At 51.9% G+C, this 24,985-nt stretch overlaps 1 protein-coding gene across 5 annotated transcripts in view; it reads left to right on the top strand.

Moving 5' to 3' along the window:
• Positions 1–24,985, top strand: part of KAZN (kazrin, periplakin interacting protein) — a 1,227,887-nt gene that overhangs the window by 1,023,280 nt on the left and 179,622 nt on the right. Inside the window, exon 1 of one of the 5 annotated variants that reach the window (XM_015452645.3) lies at positions 12,871–13,271. The exons of the other annotated variants lie outside the window; for them this stretch is intronic. Coding sequence (XP_015308131.3) covers positions 13,076–13,271 — 196 coding nt within the window. The 5' untranslated portion in view covers positions 12,871–13,075. Of the gene's footprint in view, positions 1–12,870; positions 13,272–24,985 lie in introns of those variants that run through there. 5 annotated transcript variants of the gene reach the window in all.

Raw genomic sequence — 24,985 nt, 5'->3', positions numbered from 1 at the left:
CCTGCCCACGTTGGCCACTTCAAGTCCCTTCTGAGGTCCAATGCCAAGAAGTGAAAGGTTCTAAATTCCGAGGGAGAGAGAATATAGGAAGCACCCCAGGACAGAGGCCGGGAAGCCTGAACCCTTGCCCAGCTCTGTACTGATTTGCTGTGGCCCTAAGAAACATGTTCCCTCTGCAGGCTTCAGTTTCTCCCTCTGTTGAATGTTTGTAGGATGATGAAAGAGAAGCGAGATTGAATTCCTGCTCTCTATGTCCCTGGGACTTGAACGAGCACTTCCTGTTGGCAGTGCAGAGCCCCAGCTAGTTTGCCCAGTGCCCAGGGGGCATCCTTGTCCTTAGACTGACCTGGGCGGGGAAACGCTGGCTCCACCTCCCATCTCTGGCATCCTGCATTTCTGAGTGGGGAGTTTGGGTGGTCCTTGATGGACTCTTCCTCTGTGCAATGAGGTCATTAGGTGCCGGAAGCTGCTTCAGGCATGGAACCCACACCCTGTCACTAGGAGGGCCCACAGCCTTGGCCCCTGCTGGCACTGATGGCGCAGCTCTGGAACGGTTCCCTAGCTAGGAGGTGCCCGGGGCCACAGGATGGCTCAGTGGGCAAGCCTGTACCTGGCTGGTCTGGAATCCCTAGGACAGTTTCCCAGTGGGCTCTGCAGCTGGGAGGAGCCTTGCTGGAGCTGATAGGAGTAGAGGGGGTCTGGAAGATTGTTCTATCCAAGACCCCAATTTATACCTGGAAAACTGAAGCCATGAAAGGGAAAAGCCTTGGCCAGGCACAGTGGCTCACACCTGTAATCTAGCACTTTGGGAGGCTGAGGCAGGAGAATCACTTGAACCCGGGAGGCAGAGATTGCAGTGATCACACCACTGCACCCCAGCCTGGGTAACAGAGCGAGACTCCATCTCAAAAAAAAAAAAAAAAAAAAAAAAAAAGTCTTCCCAGGGCCACCCAGTCAACAGGTCAACAGAACAAGCATCCACATCTCGTGGCTCCCTGTCTAGTTTTCCTTCTAATCTGCCACATTGGGGTCTCCCAGGAGTGGGCAGTGATGAAATGTAACAGACAGAAAGACGGACTGACCCAGGACATTGCCTTTCACTAATTGTGCCTGGAGCAGCCAGGCAGGTCATGTACCTCGGTGAGGTAGCCAGAGGTAAGACGGTAGGGAGCGGAGGGAACCTACCACAGTGGGGGATGAGAGGATACGCTGTCACCATGCGGGATGGAATGGGGGTTTGATAATACCTCCTTCCCACCTCAGCCTCCCGAGTAGCTGAAATTACAGGTGCACGCCACCATGCCCAGCTAATTTTCATATTTTTTGTAGAGACACAGGGTTTCACCATGTTGCCCAGGCTGGTCTCCAACTCCTGGGCTCAGGCAATCCTCCTGCCTTGGCCTCCCAAAGTGCTGGGATTGTAGATGTGAACCACCATGCCCAGCCTAATTTTTTCAAAAAGGCCAGGTGGAAACTATAAATCTGAAGCTTTTGGTGTAAGTTATCCTCATGTTAAAATGTTGGCATCCAGTTAAAAAAATTTTTTTTTTACTAGAGTACTAAAAAAAGAAACCACATTCACAAGCCAGATGCGGCTCCAAGGGCCACCAGAATGCAAGTCCTGCTTCCCTCTTTTACCCTCGCTTTACTCCGTTTTAAAATGGGTATAAGAACAATGCCCTTCTCTCATACGGCAAGTGGGGGATGAAACGAGCCAATGCCAGTCATACTGAGTGGCCCACAGTAAATGGTAGCTATTGTTCTTTACTAAGACCTGAGACACTTGGCAAGATGGGGAGGGGCTGGAGTGATGGAAGGAGCTTGTTAAGGTTGGCACAGGCAACTGGGAGGCCTTGAGCGAGACTTGAGAATATTTAGGAGTGTGTGCTTGTGGTGTGCCTGGCACTGTGGGCAGAGAGCAAGTTTAAACCCCTACCCATGCCTTGTGTTTCAGGGGGAGTTGGGATTAGGTCCACCCAGCGGTTCTTGGGGTTGTACTTTACTCCAGGATTCCCTGAGTACCCCTAAAGTGGGCCCCTGATCTGGGAGAAACATTCCACTCCCAAAGGTCAAGTCTTTAAAACCAAAAAGAAGGCAGTGCCTTTCACATTTATCCAAACACATTTTTGCTTGTTTGTTTAATGAGAAACTTCAGGGGGAAGACGGCAGTCCTTCCTACATATCTGTTCAACAAATCTGCCTCCCGAAACCCGTTCCAAAGATATTTAAATAACAATGCTGGGAAAAGAAGAATTTAGAACCAATTCTAATGAGTCCCATTGGGACTAGGGGCCGTTCCAGATTTCCGCCCTGAGAACCCAGAGACCAGGGCCTAAGGTGACTCTCTAATGTCCAGAGTACAGAGCTCTCTGCCTTACTATCTGGGCTTGGCCCATGCTGGGGTCACGGAGGGCAAGGTAAGGCCCGTTCCTAACCTTGCTGGGCGTCCTTGTAGCCACCAAAGTCCCGCATCTGCCTGTGTAGTGGTGATGGGGGCCCTGTGTGCTCTGCCTTGAGTTGGAGAAGCCAGGAGTTGCTCTGGCTGATGTGCCTGAGTTCTGGTGGGCGGGTAGACAGGCGGGCAAAACCCGTAATTATGGGGAAAGCAGCCGAGGGTGTGTGCGGACAGGCCTCCTGGAGCCCAGGCAAGTGGCCTCCTGACAAGGGAGGGCCTCTGCATTTGGACTCTGGGTGCAGAAAACCATCAGGATGGAGGAGGAGATGTTATGTAATCCCGACGCCACCGCCACTGAAAATGCGACCTTGCCACGCTCTACTGCCTCCTCCCCACTCAGAGGGCATGAAGACCTAACCGCCCTTCTGGGCAGGGCAGTGGCCCTCAGCTGTCACAGCAACAGGGTCACCTGGAGGGCTGTGGAAACAGACCGTTAGGCCTCACTTCTTGGGTTTCTAATTCAGGAGGTCTGGGGTAGGGCCAAGAATTTGCATTTCTCTTCCATGCTCAGGAGAGATGCTGCTGCAGCTGATCGGGGCCACACTTTGAGAACCGCTGCTCCAGGGCTTACCTGAGTTAGTCCCCCTGGCCTTGATTTGCTATAACCCCGCTGGGCAAGTGTCTGCCTCTCTGGGCTTTACTTTTCTCACCCACCAACAGAGAAAAGCCAGTTTTGTCTTTGAACATCTAAACCCCCTTGGTGTTGGGATGCCTAATTACTATTTGCAGGCAGCACAGAGATCTTCCCATGAAAGGCCCAGGCACGACTACACAGGGGTTCTTACTCTGTTGTTCCAACTTCCTTGCAGCCACTGTGGGAGATGAGTTTCTCTAGGAGAGATGGGCACTTTAAGCCTTAAAGGGATAGGCCAGGCCAGCATCCTTGGACCTCATCGCTGACCCAGCAAGAATCTGGAAGCAGTTCCCTAGCCTGCTCTTTGGGATCATTTTGTTGCCTTCGAGAATGGGTGGCAGGGGCTCCATCACAGTCCCATTGATAATGGCATAATGGTTAAGAGAACAGGTTCTGGAGCCAGAACTTTCTAAGTTTGAATCCTAGCTCCACCTTATACTAGCTGTGTGACCTGGAGCAACCTGCTTAACCTCTCTGAACCTTGGATCCCTCATTGATAAAATGAGGATAGGAATAGCACTTACATAGTAATTGTACTTATATAGTACTTCTGGGGATGAAAATGAGCTAATATGTGTAAAATGCTCTGTCTGCTATTAATAGATGAGCTAATATGTGTAAAATGCTCTATCTACTATTAATAGCTCTTAACAATAATGATTAGGTATCTGTGCATTGATTAATTAAATGATAGCTTTTAAGTAAGGAGTCTCTAGCAGAGTGCCTGGCATAGAGGTGGCAATGCTCAGTAAACAGTAACTGTTATTCTTTTCTTGGGCCCCTCGCTGGCCCCTGGCCCTCTGTGTCTCTCAAATCACACAAAGGAAATGGAGACACACGGTCTGAAAATTGTGGTGAACGTAGTATCATGATTCCCAGAGCCAAGGGTCCCAGTTGTGGAAGAAATTCCGCTAGTCGCCACCGGGGGCAGCAGAGGACACATCCTGCCCAGCAGCGCTGCTGAGGGTTCCCTGAGTTCCCCTTCTTTATGAAGAATGAGGAGGTGATTTTCCCCCCTGCCTACAGGCACGCATTCTCCATAACCCCTGATGTGGAAGGCAGTTCCGCAGAGAACACCCCACAATTCTGAGAGTTAGACTCCCAACGCTGCCTTTTCCAGCCACATCACCTTGGATAAGTCCTTATGTCTCCCTAAACCTCTGTTTTCTCATCTGGAACCTGGGGATAGGGTGGCTTGGCAGGTTGAATGAGCTGGAAAGCACAGTCCCTGGACTGATGTCAGTGCTCAGTAAACGACACCTATTGCCAACTCAGCATCATGGCTATGAGTATGGACCCTGCAGCCAGACTACATGGGCTCTAGTCCTGCTTCCGTCGCTTACTGGCTGTGTGACTCTGGATAAGTGACTTGACCTCTCTGTGTCCATTTCCTTATCTGTAAAGTGGGGATGATAATAATAGTACACTTACCTCTCTGGGTTGTGGGGAGGATTAAATTAATATGTAAAATTCTTAGAACACTGCCTGGCACATAGTAAGTGCTATGTAAATGTTTGTCATTGTTATTATTTGTAGTATTTTCACTGTTGTTCTTTTTTTTTTTTTTCAGCATCTCGCTTTGTCATCCAGGCTGAAATGCAGTGGCATGATCTGGGCGCACTGCAGTCTCACCTCCACCTCCCAGTTTCAAGCGATTCTCCTACCTCAGCCTCCTGAGTAGCTGGGATTACAGGTGTACGCCACCACACCGAACTCGTTTTTGTATTTTTAGTAGAGACCGGGTTTCACCATGTTGGCCAGGCTGATCTTGAACTCCTGACCTCAGGTGATCTGCCCGCCTTGGCCTCCCAAACTGCTGGGATTACAGGCGTGAGCCACCGCACCCAGTCTATTCTTTTTATTCTGAATAAGCTACAACATTTTAACTTTCTGCAGCAACTTTCCTACTTGAAGTGAACTCTTCAAAAAGGGGCTTAGAAAAGGCGAGATGTGGCCCCCGGATAAGGCAGGACTGTATTCTTTTGTTACAATTAAGAATCTAACTTGGGGCCCATTGTAGTGGCTCATACCTGTAATTCTAGTGCTTTGGGAGGCTAAAGTAGGAGGACCACTTGAGGCCAGGAGTTTGAGGCAGCCTGGGCAACAGAGTGAGACCCTATCTCCAGAAAAAAAAAAAAAAATTAAAAATTAGCTGGGCATGGTGGTGGCATACCTGTGGTCCTAGGTACTCGGGAGACTGAGGCGGAAGGATTGCTTAAGCCCAGGAGTTTGAGGCTGCATTGGGCCATCATCATACCGCTGCATTCTAGGCTGGGTGACAGAGCAAGACCTTGTCTCAAAAAGATAATAATAATTAATTTGGGACTCTTGACAGTCCAACAGGCAGGGCATGAAGGCAGCCCCACCTGACACCTGGAACTCTGTGAAATTGCTTTAATGGTCTGTTCTGCCCGAGGACTAGGCTAAGCTCTGCCTCTAGGAGAAGGCCTTTGCAAGGCCCTAGAGGAGATCAGGATCTCTGCCAGGTCATTTGGGGACCTGGGAAAGCCATCAAAGGGTATCAGTGAGCCCATGACAGGCCCACAGAAGTCTCCAGCCTCGCCAGAACAGATGGCAGGATGGACCCCGAGTAAAATCCTCATCCCCGCTAAGGGCAAAGGTCTAAGTAGGTTTGGGGGAAAATCCGGCTCTAATCCTTCCTGATGCACCTGGGTCCTAGAGTTCTGCCGGGGTGGCCGAGGGAAGAAGAGGAGATCAACACCATCCCTGCTGGTGGCCTCGGCAACAAAGGCGGCCCAGGGGCTGCCAAAGGGCTTCCAAGTCACTTTGGAGCCCCAGGAGTGGACTGAGATGGCAGTCTCCATAGAGGTAGCAGGGAGCGTGTCCCACTCAGAAGCCATGGGCGTGTCACTCCGGCCTCCTCTGGGAATGTTTCAGTAGCCCAATTTTTGAGGATTTACCCTATGCCCAGGCCCCGTGCAGAGCTTTATACGTGTGCCTCATCTCCCGAAGGCCCTTGCCACAACCCAACGAGTAGTGACCACAATCATTTTCATTTTATGGATAGAGAACCTGAGGATTCCAGGGATGAAATCATCTGTCACAATCACACGCTAGTGATTTGAGTCCTGGCCTCTCTGCTTCTAGAGACTGTGTTCCCAATCCCCTAGGTGGGCAGCTTCCAAGATGACCCCAGTGATCCTGCCTCCTGGTAGCCACCTCAGTTTGTCTTCTCTCCTAGATTGTGGGTGAGATCTAAATGTCTTCCTTCCTTCCTTTCTTTCTTTCTTTTTTTTTTTTTTTTTTTTTTTGAGACGGATTCTCGCTCCATCGCCCAGGCTGGAGTGCAGTGGTGCAATCTCAGCTCACCGCAACCTCTGCCTCCGGGGTTCAAGCAATTCTATTGCCTCAGCCTCCTGAGTAGCTGGCATTACAGGCATGCGCCACCACGCCCAGCTAAGTTTTGTATTTTTAGTAGAGACGGGGTTTCACCATGTTGGCCAGGATGGTCTCAATCTCTTGATCTTGTGATCTGCCCACCTCGGCCTCCCAAAGTGCTGAGATTAAAGGCGTGAGCCATCGTCCCTGGCCAAGATCTAGATGCACTTCTAATGAACAGAATAGGGAGAAGAGGATGGGCTGTCCTGTCTGAGATTACGCTGCAAAGAGACTATGGCTTCCATCTTTTCTTGCACACCTTCTCTTGCTCTTTCTTGGAGGCCTCTGTGGGAAACAAGCTGACATTCTGTGACAAGATCTCACAGCCAATGAGGAACTGAGGTTCTCAGTTCAATATCCTGAGAGGAATGGGGCCGGCGTGGTGGCTCACCCCTGTAACCCCAGCACTTTGGGAAGCTGAGGCGGGTGGATCACCTGAGATTAGGAGTTCAAGACCAGCCAGACCAATATGGTGAAACCCCGTCTGTGCTAAAAATACAAAAATCAGCCGGGTGTGGTAGCGGGCGCCTGTAGTCCCAGCTACTCTGGAGGCTGAGACAGGAGAATTGCTTGAATTCGGGCAGCAGAGGTTGCAGTGAGCCGAGATTGCGCCACTGCACTCCAGCCTGGACGACAGAGCAATACTCCATAAAAAAAAAAAAAAAATCCTGGAGAAACTGCGTCTTGCCACTAGCCTTGTAGGTGAGTTTGGTTTGGAAGCAGATTCTGCCTAGGTTAAGCTTCGAGTTGGCAGCAGCTCCCCCTGACACCTTGATTGCAGCCTGTAAGACCCAGCTAAGCCACACCTGGATTCCTGACCCATAGAAACTATGAGATAATAAATCCCTATTGTTGAAAACCACTGAGTTTGGAGGTGATTTGTTATGCAGCAATAGGTATATACTTCCCATCACTACCAGCGACACACACGCAGAACATACACACACACGCAGAACATACCCATACAACCACCATGAGAAAGGATAAAAAAGAGCATGTCAACCGTAGTGGGCAGAGCTAGAAAAACCCTCCTCACACCTGCTAAGCCAGCCCTTTGAACCTCCAAAACACTTAGATGCAGAAACAGAAGGCACTTTTTGTTTGTTTGTTTTTGAGACAGTCTCGCTCTGTTGGCCAGGCTGGAGTGCAGTGGTGTGATCTCCGCTCACTGCAACCTCTGCCTCCCTGCAACCTCAGCCTCCCAGGTTCAAATGATTCTCCTGCCTCAGTCTCCCGAGTAGCTGGGATGACAGGCGCGTTCCACCACACCTGGCTCATTTTTGTATTTTTAGGAGAGACAGGGTTTCACCATGTTGGCCAGGCTGGTCTCGAACGCCTGACCTCAGGCGATCCACCCGCCTCGGCCTCCCAAAGTGCTGGGATTACAGGCGTGAGCCACTACGCCCAGCCCAAGGCACTTTTTCATGGTCACACACAGCAAGGGGCCCTGACGTTTGGCTGAGGGCTTCATACCCCCTGGAAAGTTTCGCCAGGAGTTACAAAACTATGGGGTGTTACAAAACTCTGCATCTTCCTGGGAATCAAGAGTTCCTGCTTTGTCTTAGCTAGAGGTATTTGGAGATAGTAACAAGTTGGCTGGAAGATCTCAGTAAAACATCTTCTACAAATAGAAACATAACGGCGGGGCGCGGTGGCTCAAGCCTGTAATCCCAGCACTTTGGGAGGCCGAGACGGGCGGATCACGAGGTCAGGAGTTAGAGACCATCCTGGCTAACACGGTGAAACCCCGTCTCTACTAAAAAATACAAAAAACTAGCCGGGCGAGGTGGTGGGCGCCTGTAGTCCCGGCTACTCGGGAGGCTGAGGCAGGAGAATGGCGTAAAAACCCAGGAGGCGGAGCTTGCAGTGAGCTGAGATCCGGCCACTGCACTCCACCCTGGGCGACATAGCGAGACTCTGTCTCAAAAAAAAAAAAAAAAAAAAAAAAAGAAACATAACATTTGGGTCAATGATGGATCGATCGCATATCTGATGGTGGTCCCATAAGATTATACTGTATTTTTACTGTACTTTTTCTGTTGAGATATGTTTAGATATATAAAAACTTACCATCGTGTTACAATTATCTACAATATTCAGTACAGTAACATGCTGTGCAGGAGCAATAGGTTATACTACATAGCCTAGGTGTGTAGTAGCTATCCTGTGTAGGTTTGGGTAAGTACTGTCTAGGATGTTTGTACAAGGACAAAATTGCCTACCAATGCATTTCCCAGAACGACATTCTGCCTTTGTCCCTGTCATTAAGTGATGCATGACTATTTTAAAATCATAGCCAAATGGGAGGGGGATGGGAAAGATTTCAGTGGGCTCAAATATTCAACTTTAAGCAGACAGCAAACATAATAGGATCTCTTAATATCATGTTTCTGGGTTTTGTTCCTTAAGCCAAATTTATCTTGTAGTCTTCTCCAGTGAGCTAAAGGATGTTCCCCTGGGAATGAAGGGACACTGCGAATGGGACCTGAACGGACACCTATGTCTGCAGCCTCTTTTCTGTTTTTTTGGGTGGCGCCCTATCCAGCCTGAGGTCAGGGTCAGGGGGACCCTGTCTGGCCTCAGAGCCCAGAACCAGAGCAGCCGCCCCACACCCTGTCTGGACTGCCCCTTTCCCCTCTGAAGTCATACTGTGCCTCTGCTCTTTCAAATGAGTTGCCGGGAGAACTGGATGAGGACAGCTCCTGCTGTCTTTCCTGACCCCCAAATCCTCCCTTCCTGCTGCCCCACAGAGGCTGGACACAGTGTGCCCTGGAACAGGACAGAGTGAGCCAAGTTGTATCCAGCCTCAATTCCCAGCATCCCCCAGGGGGCCTGGGAAGGTCTCCTGGGAGTAGAACTGGCTACTTAATTGGTAGGTCCCAGTGTTCAAAAATAAGAATTTCAAGGCAACGACAGAGCAGTCACCCAAGCTCCAGGCCCTCCTGAGCACAGGGCCCAGTGTGACCACACAGGTCACATGCCCAGAAGCTGGCTCTGCATAGGGGTCTCCTCTAAATCCCCCTGGAGTTGTCATTTGTGTAGGACCTGCCCAAGCCACTCAGGGCAGAAAATGGGTTGGTTAGTCCTTGGCTCCAGGGTCTCCTGGTGCAGGACTGAGCAGAAACATCTCCTGGGCCCGGGGCATCCTCATAAATGTACCTCAAGGTATGTTTAATATACCTCCCCACCCAAGATAGATGGGTTTCTGATAGACTCCCGACTGCCACTGCGGCCACAGACTTGCCAGCTAGCAGAGTTGAGAGCAGGGAGAGTGAGGGGCTACAGCTGAGTAAGGGAGGCATGGGCAGCCTGGGATCCTCCAGAAAACTGGGGGAAGGTGGATCCCACTGCCATCTGCAGGTCTGGGTCTGAGCGTGCAACACACACACACACACATTCACACAGAGCCACGACCAAACTGCACTGAGTAAAAGTTGCAGAGGGAATTCCCCAGGGCTGTGGCCTTGAGAAGCAGCTTGGATGATTGAAAAGTAACTAGGACGTATGTGCACTTTGGAAGGTTGCAGAGGGGACAAGTGATGGTAGCAGTGAAATGGGCCCTGGTGGCCAATGGGCTACATAAAGACTTTTCGATACATTTACTTTCTTCTTCTTCCTCCATCTCCTCTTTCTTCCTTTCCTTCTTCCTAAGTTTCAAAGAGTTGCTAATATTTCAAATTTAGATTTCACATAAAAATCCATATTCCTAGTAGCTCTAAACAAACAAAGAAAGGAGAACGTCTGATAACACTAAGCCTACATTCCTGCCTGACAACAATCGACAGCCTCCTCTACAGGGGCCGGTGGCCTCATTTGCCACAGTCCCCACCATCTTAATGTCTCTCTGACTGACACCAAATCCAAGTGACAGGAACTACATACTCATACTTGTGCTGGGTTTTGTTTGTTGGGTGGTTGCTGTTTGTTTGTTCTTTAAGACAGGATCTCACTCTGTCGCCTAGCCTGGAGTGTGGTGACACAATCTCGGCTATCTGCAGCCTCCCCCTCCCAGGTTCAAGTGATTCTCCTGCCTCAGCCTCCCAAGTAGCTGGGATGACAGGCGTGCACCACCACTCCTGGCTAATTTTTGTATTTTTAGTAGAGACGGGGTTTCACAATATTGGCCAGGCTGGTCTTGAACTCTTGACCTCAAGTCATCCACCCTCCTCGGCCTCCCAAAGTGCTGGAATTCCAGGCGTGAGCCACTGTGCCCAGCCAAGTGCTATTTTTCTCTTGTCATGGAGTTAAGAGGAAAGCACATGTCTCTATCAAAAGTATAGTTCATGTACTTCAAGAAATATGTGAAAGACGATGTTTCTTTGCGGAAGTGAAAAGTCTTCCTAAGTGTTTAATATGCCAAGAGTGTTTAAGTCAAAATAATACAACGTAAATGCCCTTATTTTTTGAAATACACCACACAGCCCATGCTCAACCCAGCTCACTCATTTATGTTCCCAGGCAGGTCCCTGAAGGTAACTCAGACAGTCCTGGACCAGATTCTCCAGGATACAGGGGCTGGCAAAGGCATTCCTAGCTTTTCTGCTCTCAGGGGCTCAAAGTGATCATTCTTTTGTTCTGCTCTGTCTGTTATCTCAGTAAAGGAGAGGAATTAGGGGATTCCCAGCATCTCTGGTCACTTGGTGTGGTGTCAGTTTCCTTCCTCCTGGAAAAGTGGTGTGGGTACTTTTCTTCCACAGCTGGGAGCACCTAGCACTTTGCATGCCACTCTGCCCTCCACTGGGCAATCAAAAGTGCACTTTTGGAGGCCGAGGCGGGCAGATCACGAGGTCAGGAGTTCGAGATCAGCCTGACCAACATGGTGAAACCCCATCTCTACTAAAAATACAAAAATTAGCCGGGCATGGTGGCGGGCACCTGTAATCCCAGCTACTCGGGAGGCTGAGGCAGGAGAATCACTTGAACCCAGGAGGCGAAAGTTGCAGTGAGCCAAGATCACACCACTGCACTCCAGCCTGGGTAACAGAGCAAGACTCTGTCTCCAGAAAACAAACAAACAAAAACAAAAACAAAAAAACAGTGCCAGCTAGAGAGGGCGGGGGTTCTAAGGCAGCCTCCACAGCTGGGCCAGTTTCGGTCATCGGGAAGGTGAGGATGCGGGGGGCAGGGAGAAGCTGGGAAGGCCATGATAGTTGGTGGCCAGGCCACTGTGGTTGCTGAGAGCCAGGGCTTCTAATCCACGGGCAGAAAACTGCTCCTAAAAGGTTCTGTAGACTTAGGGGAAAGTAACTTGGTTCTCATAGCTTGTTGGAGAGCCATAGGCCAGTGACCTAGAAATTCGCACATCTCAGGCCTGGGCCCGTGGGAGCCTCAGGTTACAGAGCCAGGCCTGGGCAGGGTAGGGATGCCAGCATGCTGCCTACAAGGGGTGGCTGGGGGCTCCATGAGTGTGTGACTGACTGCTCACCTGGCTGTGTAGCCTCGGCTCCCGCGTGTCTACAACAGGGGGAAACTGGACCTGCCTCCTGGGGCTGTAAGGAGATAATTAGTCTTTCTGAAGAGCATCGTAATCCCCAGATCAAAGGGGGCTCAGAGCTGCACTCACTTGACAGGAGCACTGCCAGCCTGAACACCCACTCCAGCGGGTGAGTTCTGTTGTGCAGACCCTCCAAGGTGCCACTTCCTACAGGGTTTGCCTGGCCTTGTCACCGTTCCCCCACCCACTCACGGGGTCCAGGCTCTGGCCTCCCCTGCCAATGGCTGCCATAGTTGGAGAGTTCATAGGCAGCACTGCTAATGGACAGCGGGGAATTACTAATGCCTAACTCATAGATGGGGAAACTGAGCCTGGGGAAGTGAGGTGAAGTCACCAGGGCCTCCCACCAGATCTCAGCCCCTTCGCGATCTCCTCCACCAGACGCACTCAGCATTCCCCTCACTTACAGGATGGCCAGTCACACGCAAAGATAAGCGAAGGAAAGGTCCCGGGGCTGCTCCCCTCCCCGCCCACTCTTTCTGACCTCCCCCGGCCGGCTGTGAGGACCTGGGCTCCGGCAAGGCTGTCACAGGGTGTCAGGAGAGGAGAGAGACACAGCAAAGTGGGGTGCCAGGCAGAGGCCAGGGGCTTTCAAAGACCGGGGCCCAAGTCCCCCCGGTGACATCGGTCATCATTCTGACCCTCCGTGTTCCCGGGAATGACCGCGTCGGGGATGCACCGAGTGGCGGGGGCCAGGCGCACAATGGGGCGACGCAGCGGCGCTCCCGGGGCACTGGGGCCAGTCTGGGCGCCGCGGAGGGGCGGGGGCGGGGGCGGGGGCAGGGGCGGGGCGGGGGCGGGGCGAGCCTCGGCAGTCGCCAGCCCGGAAGGAGCGGGAGGAGGAGCCGCGGGACTGGGAGTCGTTCCCACGTGAGAGGCTCCGCGGCCGAATTCCTCGCGTGCGGCAGCCGCTGACCGCCCGGCGTCCGGCCGGACGGAGAGCCCTGGTCCGGCGTGCGCAGGCGGCCGGGCGGGAGGCGGGGGCGGCGCTCGGCTGCGCCCCGATGCGGCGGCGACCCCAGGAACTGTGAGCCCGGCGCGCGCCGTCGGAGCCCCTCGCGCCGCCGCGGGCAGCGCCCCCCGGGCACCCGGCATGCGGGCGGCCGACTCGGGCTCGTGGGAGCGCGTCCGCCAGCTCGCGGCGCAGGGCGAGCCGGCGCCTTCCTGCGGGGCGGGGGCCGGGCCCACGCGGCCCCCGGGACTCGCAGCCTGCGAGCAGTGCGTGGACGCGGCCGGGCCCCGCGCCGGGGCTCCCCGGGTCCGAGCGGATGGCGACTGCAGCCAGCCCGGTAGGTGCGCGCGGGGCGGGGCGGGCGGCGCGGACGCAGGCCCGGGAGCCGCCGGGGCCGGGCGCGCGAGGGCGCTCGGAGCCGGGATCGGGAAGCCGCTGGCGGCAAAGTTCTCGCAGCGCGCGGAGCCCCGAGCCCTGGGCGGGTGCAGCGGGAGGCGCGCGGGACGCGGAGTGAGTTCCTCGGCGTGGGGACCGGGGCTCGGGGCTGCACCGGAGGACCAGGGCCGCGCTTGCCGGAGCCCGGCGATCCCGCGGCGCCTGGAGACCCAGCTCTGGGCTGGACCCCTCGTCTGCTTGGGGAAGCGTGGGAAAGGGGCCAGCCCTGCACGAAGTTGGTTCGGCCCCCTGGGACCGCACCTGTGAGCCATCTGGCGGCCCCCGCGGAGTGCAGAGGGGAACCCCCTTCACCGCCGCCCCTCGGAGGTGAAATTGATGCCTCGCATTTGCTAGGAGCGGAGAGGTTGCTGCGTTTCTCATACACTTGAACTCCGAGTAATGCAGAAAGAGAAATTGCAGAGGTGGAGACACAAATGCAGTGATCTAATTGCGTATCGTTGGCTAATCCGCCCCAAGTGGAGAACAGCGTTTTACTGTTAAAGTGTTCCCAGTGGGTGTGCCCGTTCCATCCCACTCAGGCCTGTGCTGTCTCCCTTCCCCCTCCCCCTTCCCCCCAGGTTAGGGCATGGGGATGGGAGACAGGAACCCCTGATCCTCTTGACTGGAATAGGAAGAAACCTTAGAAGACGAAGGGCTTTTCTGAGAAGGGGCTGCCATCATCAGGTCCAAGTTCTGAATACTTTTTCCGGGAAAAACGGGAGGGGGAGGCACAACATAATTATTCCTTATTCATGGAACACCTATTGTGTTATAGTAATTCACATGCAACATATCCTTAAAATCTTATCACAACCCTGGGAGTGAGGCTGTGTTATCTACATGCAGATAAGAACAGAAAAGACCGGAGGTTAAGTGACTTGCCCAAGTTCCCAGAGTCCTAAATCATGGTGTTGGAATTCTCAGTTTTGTCCGTGGAAATCCAAAGTCTTAGCACCGTAGTACCTCTCCCAGGCAGCAAGCTCTCTGGCTGGGGAGCACACGGGCTTATTTCCCTAATAATCATCTCTTTCCTGTAAGAAAAAAGCCAAACGCAAGGCCTCCTATTCCTGTTTTTGCCTATGGTAGCCTCCCCAGGAGATGGAATGCCGCCTCTGGGTGTCAGGCAGTCTTCTCTCCTGTGTTGGAGTTTGCCTTTTCCCACCTTCTCCTCAGTTACACATAGCAGAGTCCAAGACGGGTTGATGTAAAAAAAAAAACAGCATCGATGCGAAGAGGAAGCAAACGGGAGAGTTTGGCCAAGTTGCTTCATCTTTTTGAGACTCAATTTACCCATCTGTACAGTGGAAATAATAGTACCAACGAAAGATTTGTCATTCCAAAGATGGTGTGTGTAAAACACCTTCCCTCATTCACCATAAATGCTTAATGCATGTTAGTCCTCAGCTCCTTCTGACATTACATGCTTGCTAGATGACCTGTCAGTGCTCCCACTGACTGAGTTTCCCATCAGATGGTGGCGCTCTCTGCTCCGTCTCCACCTTCATGAACTAAGTCAAGATGACTTTTGTCTTGTCTGTAAAATACTTAAGTGATCTGAGGCTGAGTGTTGTGTCAGTGGAAGTTGTTTTCATGTAAACACGTACAGGAGATGGCTAGGTGGAGATAGGGCTGTTTACTTTGTGTCTACGTAGACTCCATTTGTGTGTTCATAATAATATCCTAATGACGCTGTGTAGCCCAGGAATGCCTGTTTCCTAGGTCTAGGGGTGGTTGTTATTCCTGCAGCCCTTATGGTATGTCCGTTTTAAAAGACAGCACATTGGAAATATCTTTTCCCAGTTTACAGATGACATCACTGCCATGAAACAAGATCAGACCAGCAGCTAAACCAGAAAGTTTGGAGTTTTCTCTACCCTACTACCCTTCACCCTTTCTGGTCTCTGGTTCTTAAAGACCAAATCGAGTTTCTGAGAACTTCCATGATGGCCAGGCATTGAGGACAGCCTGCCATGGAAATGGTTTCTGAAACCATTGGCTGTTACAAGGGACTTTCCTCTAGGAGGGCAATGGGAACTCTGGCTCAAAGCTGCAAGCTGAACTTGTTGCTGAAATAAACATTTCAGCCAGGCTGTGAGTTGGCTGTTCCTCGAATCTCAGCACTTGGTCCCAAGTCGAACGTGCTGCTCAGTTTAAGGAGCTGAAAGAGGTGCCCTGTTGTATGGAAGAGTCTGTGAATTGGCACTTTCAGAGATGTGGGGAAGGGAAAAGATAGGATGCTGGCTGGCTGGGATGGAGGCCCAAACACCTTGAATTGCTCGGGGAGAATGTCCTGAGATCAGCAGGTGATAGCCCCGTGATGGTGACAGCTCTGGCCTCCAGGGTGCATGACCTAGGGACTGGAGCAGGAGGTGCAGATGTTGGATGTTTACACAATCCGCACCTGCTTCTGCCTCGATCGTATTTTACTCTGAGATGTTCCACAACTCAGTGTCCCTGTTGGCACCAAGGGAATAACTCAGTCTGAGGGGCGGATCATTCCAGAGCCCCCTCAGAGTGAGCCAGGTGCTCCCTGGAGGTTCTTAAGCTGGGAACAGGAATCCGCTTCTTCGATCTTTCATTGTCCATTCATTTGGTCACATTTCTTGAGCATCTGCTCCGGGCCAGGCACTGTTGTAGCTGCCAGGGATATGGCAGCAAAGGAGATGACTGCAGCCCTGGTTTCCATGGAGCTTACATTCTGTGGGAGGAGATTTCCAGTAGGCAAATAGGCACAGGATATGTCCAGAGATGGTGTAAGTGCTATGCAGAAAAATAAAGCCGGGGAGGGGTTAGAATGATGGGAGCGGACGCTGCGTAGCTTTTAGGTAGGGTGGACAGAGGAGCATGTTCCAGGATGAAGTGAGGTGTGTAGGTGCTGAGTTTCTAAGGCAAGAGGGTGTTGCTGATCAGCTAAAGGAACTAAGCCATTTTTTTAAAAGTGATGGGAAATTAGTATCTTTGTAGACGAGGCACCCTCCACGTCTGTAACTGAAGCATCTGCACTCTAACCCTATTGCTCCATTTGGCATTTCTCTTAACCTGGAGCTCAGAAAGCCACGTGGCCTTATCCTGCCTCTTCATGTCCTCTACTTTTTAAAAATTCTGTATTATTTTATTATGATGATCGTTTGGGTTCTTATCACTTCTTGCCCCTCCTCTTTACATGAAACCCGCAGTTGAGGGGACCGGGGCGCTTGCGTGTCTTTGTGTACTGGCTCCCAGCACTGTACCCTCCCGGAGACTAGTTGTGTCATGAACTAAACAGGATGCCTTGTCTTCATGAGGCCTCCCAGCAACCCAGTGGAGAAGTGCAGTTGCTAACCCCATCCGTAGATGGGGAAACCAGTCCTTAGAACAGTTCAGTAACTGCCCAAGGCCACGCAGCCAGTGGGTGTCCCAACCAGGAATTTATCCCAGACTGTAGACCTCAGCAGTATGGAAAGACTTCATGTTGCTCTTAAGAAAGTAGACCCACATTGTTTCTGGTCTGTTTTTCCTTTAAATTTTTATCCTTAAAAAAAAAAAAAGTTTGTCCTTTCCTTGACATTCCTTGTTTTAAGCAACTCAAGCATTTGCTTATCTTTCTGCTGTTAGCAATTTCAGTGGGAGGTCAGCTCTCTGTGAGCCGTTCTGAAAAGGACTTCTGCTGGGGCTGGATGAGATGCAATCTCCACTGCTTGGAATTAAGAATGCTTTTAGGAAGCTGCCCACTAGAACCCATTGGTGGGTTTCGTGTGAGCATACTTCTGCTCGCAGGGCGAGGGCAGGATGGAGGCAATGGAGGGCTTGGTTCTTCTGGACAATCGGGGTGAAAGCCACTGCTGAGATCCACTTCCCTGAGGAGTCTCAACCTGCGGCCCGGCACCCCCCACCCTCCACCCTGTGTTGTGGTCCAGTGAGATGGACAGAACTTTATCCTTCTGCCAAGGCTGGTGGCACACCATAGTGGGTACAGGGCACCGGTTTTGGACTCAAGCACACACTGATTTGAATTTGTCAGCTCTGCTCCTTGCTAGCTATATGCCCCTAAGCAAGTTATTTAATGTCCCGAACCTCAGTTTACCCTTCTGTAAAATGGAAATCGTATTACCCACCTCAGAGTTGTTGGAAATTGGACAGGAATCTGTGTGATGAAAATCCTTCCCCCCGTGGAGCCTGATGCTGGGTCCATGCCATATGGAAGGAGGGGGAATTCCTGTTCCTCCAGATGCCAAAAGACTTGATGTATATGTGTTTAAAATACATATAATCCTTTTTTTTTTATTTTTGAAGCTTGAAATATTGGGATTTACTCAAACAGGTGACTCCAAAGGGTGGCTAGCTGCTTATTTGGCCTTCTGAGTCATCACGAAATCTCCATAATGGGCACGAAACATCGTTTATGTTCTTTGTAATATTCCAGTTGAGTGAACTGGACAATTTGCCAGGACCCTCCAGCCATTCTGGAGGAAGAGTTTGTTCATTTTTTAATCATCTCAGGAGGAAAGTAGCACCCCTGGCTCTGGAGTTAGCCTCCCTCATCCGTAACACGGCAAGCTGACAAAAATGGAACGTCAGCACATTTGCGCGTAGACAGATTTTAGTCCCAGCAGATAAGCACACCCAACATGTCATTAAAGCCGGCCGAAGCCATCGCCCTGGGGATCCCGTGTTTGTTGTGAGTCACTAAGGGCTGTAAACACTCCAGAGACACAGGCATGGTTATAGTGTGCGGGCGAGTTGTTTTAATGGGTTTACTCTCCGTGAGTGCGTCGTACGTTGCGGGTGTCAGATGAGTGCCTTTCAAGGGAGAGGGAAGGTCAGGCTTGCCTCCTGTCCACAAGGACAACCTCTGTCTCCCGTGGGGCGGCCTCTCTGAAGGTGGGGACTCCAGGCTTTCTCTCGTCTGCTTTTTGGATGCCTTCAGGAGAGGTCAGTTAGAGGATATCAATTGTGGCAATTCCCTGGGGCCCTCATCAAATGGCATTAGCCCATCACGTGCTGCAGTGGCACCCAATTTGGAGGAAATTCAGAGCCAGAAGAGTGTAACAGGTACGCGAGTGCTGCCTGCTGTCCCAGGCCTGAACTGGGTGACGCTAAGTCTGGCCTAAGGAGCGGGGAGCTGGTGGGCTCCGAGTGGGGCCTGTCCTCAGTCTACGTGCTGGACACTGGGGACTGTTTTGGGAAACGCCCTCCACTTGGCACCTGGTGGCTAATCCACAGCTGCCAGTGGCCTCGTCTTTTGTTGCTTCTTGGATCTGGAGGCTGGCTCAGGCTCCCAACTAGTTCGGGCTGTAACTTTATCACAGGCATTGACTGTGTTCACTACCTTTTAATTGTACAGAAGTTTCAGAAAAGCTCTCCTGGGGAATTGGAGAGAAGTAAAAACAACAGCTGCTATTTCCTGGATGCCTCCTTCCCTCCCCTCGCAGCGCAGCCTCAGCAGCATGTTCCTAACTTTGAAGTTCTGTGTGCCCAGGCAGGGAAGAATGTGGATGTTCATTCAGTTGGGTCCCATTAGTGTGGAAGGGCCAAGCAAGAACCAAGCACCTTGTTCCATGTATTCCTGTTGATCCCCCCATTCCTGTCAGCCAGCTGCCGTTCTCCCCATCTTACAGGTGAGACCACTGAGGTCTGGAGAGGTTATACTGGTTGTGGAAAGTAGCTGTTCCAGGCTGCCATGCTGCCCTCCCAGCACCCTTTCTCCTGCGGTTTCCTTGTCAGCTGACAATTCCCCAGGCTACCAAGCCACAGAGCAGAGGCTGAGCTGCTGAGAGTCATGGGATTTTTCTCCCTAGCACCTTCGGCTCACTGGCTTCCAATCAGCCAGAGCCAGTTGGGAGGGGGGGCCTCTGGGGCCCAGAGTGGTCCTTGGTCTCTGTCAACAGGAGACTCTGCCCCTACCCCTTCACCCTAGCCAGAAGCCAGAGGCAAGCTGGCTCCTGACAGGAGGTCCCCCTGCCACAACCGTTTGGAAACCTAGAACACAGAGGGAAACCTCTGCAGGGATGGGGTCAACCCGCTCCCTCTACTAGGTGAGGAAACTGAGGCGCAAGGCTGGGAAGGGACCATACTCCAGGATGTCACAGAGGGAGGCTTCCAGGGTCAGATATGAAACCTTAGAAAAGGCATGAGCTCGATGCCTCACACCTGTAATCCCAGCACTTTGGGAGGCCGAAGCATGCGGAGCACTTGAGGTCAGGAGTTCAAGACCAGCCTGGGCAACGTGGTGAAACCCCATCTCTACTAAAAAATAAATACAAAAATGAGCCGGGCATGGTGGCACATGCCTGTAGTCCCAGCTACTCGGAATGCTGATACAGGAAAATTAATTGAATCTAGGAGAAGAGGCAGAGGTTATAGTGAGCTGAGATCACACCACTGCACTCCAGCCTGGGCAACAGAGCAAGACCCTGTCTTAAAAAAAAAGAAAAGAAAGAAAAGTCATGGGAACGTCTTGGTAGCACTGGAAGTTTTCACCCTTTGCCGTCTTCCCAACCTTATCCAACCCATTCAAGGCGGGTCTCAGACTTCGGGGATTGCAGCGGTCTGGGGTGCTTGCTAAGGTATAGATTCTCAGGCTCCCCTCCCCTGCCAGGAATCCGGATTTGTATCAAGTACCCTGCGTAATTTTGGCATTCCACAGATCAGACATTGAGAACCTCTGCCCTTTGCTTTCCTGGGATTGGGTTAATTTTAGAGTAAGAAACCCAGGAGGGCACATACTCTGGTTTACGCTGTGTTACCCAGGCTGCAGCACAGGGACGATTCATGAAGAGAGCACACTAGCACCTTTTCACTCCCACCAGTGGCCCGAAGTACACAGGCAGGTAGATGGCCATCTAAGTTAAATCTTGCTTTTTTTCCTTTTTGTGCCAACCCCTGTCCGAGCACAGGTGTTCCCAGAATCTACTAGAAAGAGGCACGTGCCTTTCTCAGTCTTGTGAACTCACAAGACTGCCCTGCAGTGAGACAGCACATGGAGGCTTTGGTGGCGGCTGTTCAGACACCCTCCTCCCGGCTCCAGGCTGCCCACCAGCACTCCGTGTTTCCCATTCATCCTGAATTCCTGGCTGCTTTAGCCCCGCAGAGGAGCCAAGGCGCTGGGCAGGGTGCTGAGGAGACAAAGGACACCAAACCCTTATTATCCTGTGATTCACCTCTGGGCCACATGTGGGGCCTGTTCGTCCATGCTCCCCAGCATGGCCCTCACCCTCCCCATCCCATCCCCCGCCCCGGGTCCCTTTCATCGTCAGGCATGATGCTGTTCAGGTGGTCGAACATCGGCTGGGTCTTGTCATTGCTTCCTCTGGCATCTCTACCTGTGTCAGCCAGACAGTGGAGAGCCAGTGGGGGGGGTTTCTATTTACTCTCTACCCTTTGGGGAGGGAAGCCAAGGGGCCTGGGAGGTTGCAAGGAGACTCTGCGTGTGGCCCTCCCCGGCATGGTAGCCTCTGGGCTTAAATGCAGCTAGTACGACTGAAGAACTGAGATTTAAATTTTACTTAATTGTAGAAGGCCACATGTGGCTAGAGCTGGCCCTGAGTCAGGGCACGAGGCTAATGAGTGTTTCCAAGGCCCGTCTCAGCTTGGGAAGCCTGAGATGTGTGTTTTTCCACTGACAAGATGTGTGTTTTCCACCCACAAGGAGCTGAGCCCTGACATCAGTGGGCTCGAATGCAGAGTCCCACCCCAGAAACTGACTCCAGGGTGGAGTTCAGAACCTCGCACTTTTTTTTTTTTATTGCATTTTTTGTATTATGGTAAAATGTATGTAACATAAAATTTACCATTTTAACCATTTGTTAGATATTCAATTTGGTGACATTAAACACATTCACAGTGTTAGAGGACCATCACCACAATCCATTTCCAAAACTTTTTCATCACTCCAAACAGAAGCCATGCCCATTAAACCCTAACTCTCCATCCCTCTCCCCCAGCCCCTGCCAACCACCATTCCAGTTTCTTTCTGTGTATGTTTGGCCTATTCCAGGTACCTCATCTAAGTAGGATCACACAGTAGTTGCAGGGCTCTGCACTATTTATTTATTTATTTATTTATTTATTTATTTATGAGACGGAGTTTCGCCCTTGTTGCCCAAGCTTTAGTCCAATGGCAAAATCTCAGCTCATTGCAACCTCTGTCTCCTGGGTTCAAGTGATTCTCCTGCCTCAGCCTCCCGAGTAGCTGAGATTACAGGCACGTGCCACCACACCTGGCTAATATTTTGCATTTTTAGTAGAGACAGGGTTTCACCATGTTAGCCAGGCTGGTCTCGAACTCCTGACCTCAGGTGATCTGCCTGCCTCGGCCTCCCAAGGTGCTGGGATTATAGGTGTGAGCCACCATGCCCGGCCAGGTTCTGCAGTTTTAACATACAGTCCATCCCTGCCCCACTGCTGATGGTCTTGGAGCCACATCTGGAAGTACCGTGTCTTAAGTACTTTATCCCCAAAGTGTCTCACACTTCCCTTAACCCTTTAAACAGGGCTACCTCTCAGGTGCACTGGGAAGGTTTGGGGAAGACATAAATCCAGGTATCTTTTCCCGATAATTAAAACCAGCACCTTGTTACATCTCTGGCATTGTGATGCACATTTTAATTCTTATTTTAGAGACAGGGTCTCACTGTGTTGCCCAGGCTGGTGTGCAGAGGCTGTTCACAGGCATTGTCATTGCACACTACAGCCTTGAACTCCTGGTTTCAAGCCATCCTCCTGCCTCAGCCTCCCAAGTAGCTAGGATTACAGGCACGTGTCACCACACCCAGCAGCATCACTTTTGTCTGTTTGTGTGGGATGTAGCTTTTTAGAAAGGGAAATGATTGGGGTTTTTGTCAGTTTTGTTTTCTTTCTTTTTTTTTTTCTTTGAGATGGAGTCTTGCTCTGTCATCAGGCTGGAGTGCAGTGGTGCGTCTCAGCTCACTGCAACCTCCGCTTCCCGGGTTCAAGCAATTCTCTGCCTCAGCCTCCCGAATAGCTGGGATGACAGGTGCTTGCCACCACACCTGGCTAATTTTTGTATTTTTAGTAGAGACGGGGTTTCGCCATCTTGGCCAGACTGGTCTTGAACTCCTGACCTTGTGATCCACCTGCCTTGGCCTCCCAAAGTCCTGGGATTACAGGCGTGAGTCACCGCGCCCGGCCCTCCTTTTTCATAGCATATTTATGACTGCTAAGCCCCAGGACCACTCCTTGCCCTGGGGTTTTGAACAGAAGGGCACCTGTTGCTTAGACACTATGGTGTAGGGAGACAACCTTCCCTTCAGTGTGAGAGAGGTTTTCTGTTCAGCAACAGGATGGGCTGCCCTGGGAGGCAGTGGGTTCCCCAACACCGGAGGCATCAGGCAGGGACTCGGTGTGGCCCCATCAGGTTACCAGAGTGGTCATTTGGGGACTGATGCTGGTCAGCATCCATGTAAATACTCAATTTCCCATCCTGGCCTCCAGTCGCCCCCTCCATCTCTCCTTTCAGAGAAGGGTGGGGAGGTTGGGCCAGCCAGATCTGTGGCCCTGCAGCCACCTTCACAACATGAGTGTTCCCTGCTGTCCGACAGCTTCAAACATCTGACCCAGGCTGAGGGTCACCGCTGATCTGGGGTAACCCTTGTTCCAGCACCGGAGGCCTCTGTGGCATTCCCTTAAACCTCCCGGGCCAGGGAGGAGTTGCTGGGCTTGCGTTTCCACAGTGCCAGCCCTCAGCCTTCCTGTGCTCCTTCGAGACCCTCCTGGGTGCACCAGCAGCTGACCAAGGGGCAAACCTGCATCCCTGGTGTTCATTCTCAGGGACAGAGGCTACCCCTTGGGTTCTGGAGCAATCACGGATGCCTCCCCTGCCAGCCTGGGCTGCCTTCTCCCTCCCACCAGGATACAGTGGTTCTTTTTTGAGACGGAGTTTCGCTCTTGTTGACAAGGCTGGAGTGCAGTGGTGCGATCTTGGCTCTCTGCAACTTCCACCTCCCAGGTTCAAGAAATTCTCCTGCCTCAGCCTCCCGAGTAGCTGGGATTATAGGCATGCGCCACCACGCCCGGCTAATTTTGTATTTTTAGTAGAGACGGGTCTCCAATTCCCGACCTCAGGTGATCCGCCCGCCTCGGCCTCCCAAAGTGCCAGGATTACAGATGTGAGCCACCACGCCTGGCCCAGTACAGTGGTTCTTTAGGTGTGAGGTAGAAATGTCCACCCTGGGTGGTGTCTTTCTTCTCTTTGGCACCCTCAAATGACGTGTGAGGAGCTCCATTTTTTAGATGGGGAAATGAAGCTGATACACTGTGATCCCTCTAGGCCACTGCTGTCCGATAGAACTTTCTGCAACACTGGAAGTGGTCTGTATCTGCATTGCCCAAGATGGTAGCCCCTGGGCTTAAATGTAGCTTGTACGACTGAATAACTGAGATATACATTTTACTTAATTGTAAAAGGCCACATGTGGCTAGCGGCTCCCAAGTTGGAGCTGGGCCTGAGTCAGGGTATGAAGCTAATGAATGTTTCCGAGGCCCATCGCAGTTTGGGAAGCCTGAGATGTGTGTTTTTATACCGTGCCCCCTTAGGGCTGCCGTGCGTCTCTGCATGGTCCCTGCACCACCATCCTCAGAGTCGCTCAGGAGCTTATTATTTTCCAGTGTTGTCTCCTGGTTGCCATACTTGACCTGGACAATCAAAAATACCTGAGGACTGGGCACAGTGGCTCATGCCTGTAATCCCAGCACTTTGGGAGGCTGAGGCAGGCAGATCACTTGAGGTCAGGAGTTCGAGACCAGCCTGACCAACATGGTGAAACCCCGTCTCTACTAAAAATACAAAAAGTAGCCAGGCATGGTGGCGTGCACCTGTAATCCCAGCTACTCTGGAGGCTGAGGTAGGAGGATTGCTTGAACCTGGGAGATCAAGGCTGCAGTGAGCCAAGATGGCACCACGGTACTCCAGCCTGGGCAACAGAGAGATACCCTATTTCACACACACACACAAAAGAATGTGCCCAAGAATCTGCATTTTAAACAGACTCCACCCCTAATCCCAGATGATGCCAGCTCACTCTGCATTTTGAGGACTGAGGCTCCAGCACCTGCCCTCTTTACTTCTGTGGGTCTTCCTAGCATCAGGAGCCCTGCTGTGACCTTTGTGCCTTTGCCGTCATCCCCCAGCCCCATCCCCCAGAACCGCTTGAGCTGGGCCGTTGATTCTCAAGGTGTGCCGCCAGGACCAGCAACATCAGCAGCGCCTGAGAACATATTAGAAATGCAAATTCTCAGCCGGGCGCGGTGGCTCACACCTGTAATCCCAACACTTTGGGAGGCCGAGGCAGGTGGATCATGAGGTCAGGAGATGGAGACCATCCTGGCTAACGTGGTGAAACCCCGTCTCTACTAAAAATATAAAAAATTAGCTGGACGTGGCGGCGGGTGCCTGTAGTCCCAGTTACCCGGGAGACTGAGGCAGAAGAATGGCGTGAACCCAGGAGGCGGAGCTTGCAGTGAGCTGAGATCGCGCCACTGCACTGCAGCCTGGGCGACAGAGCAAAAAAAAAAAAAAGAAAAGAAGAGAAAAAAAGAAAAGCAAATTCTCCGTCCACTCCAGACCTACAGAGTCAGAAACTGGGGGTGGGCCCGGTCTGGATCTTAACAAGCCCCGCA

The sequence above is a fragment of the Macaca fascicularis genome, chromosome 1 (genome assembly GCF_037993035.2).
Source record: "Macaca fascicularis isolate 582-1 chromosome 1, T2T-MFA8v1.1".
Classification (NCBI taxonomy): Eukaryota; Metazoa; Chordata; class Mammalia; order Primates; family Cercopithecidae; genus Macaca; species Macaca fascicularis.
This window is presented reverse-complemented; position numbering and strand designations above follow the sequence as displayed.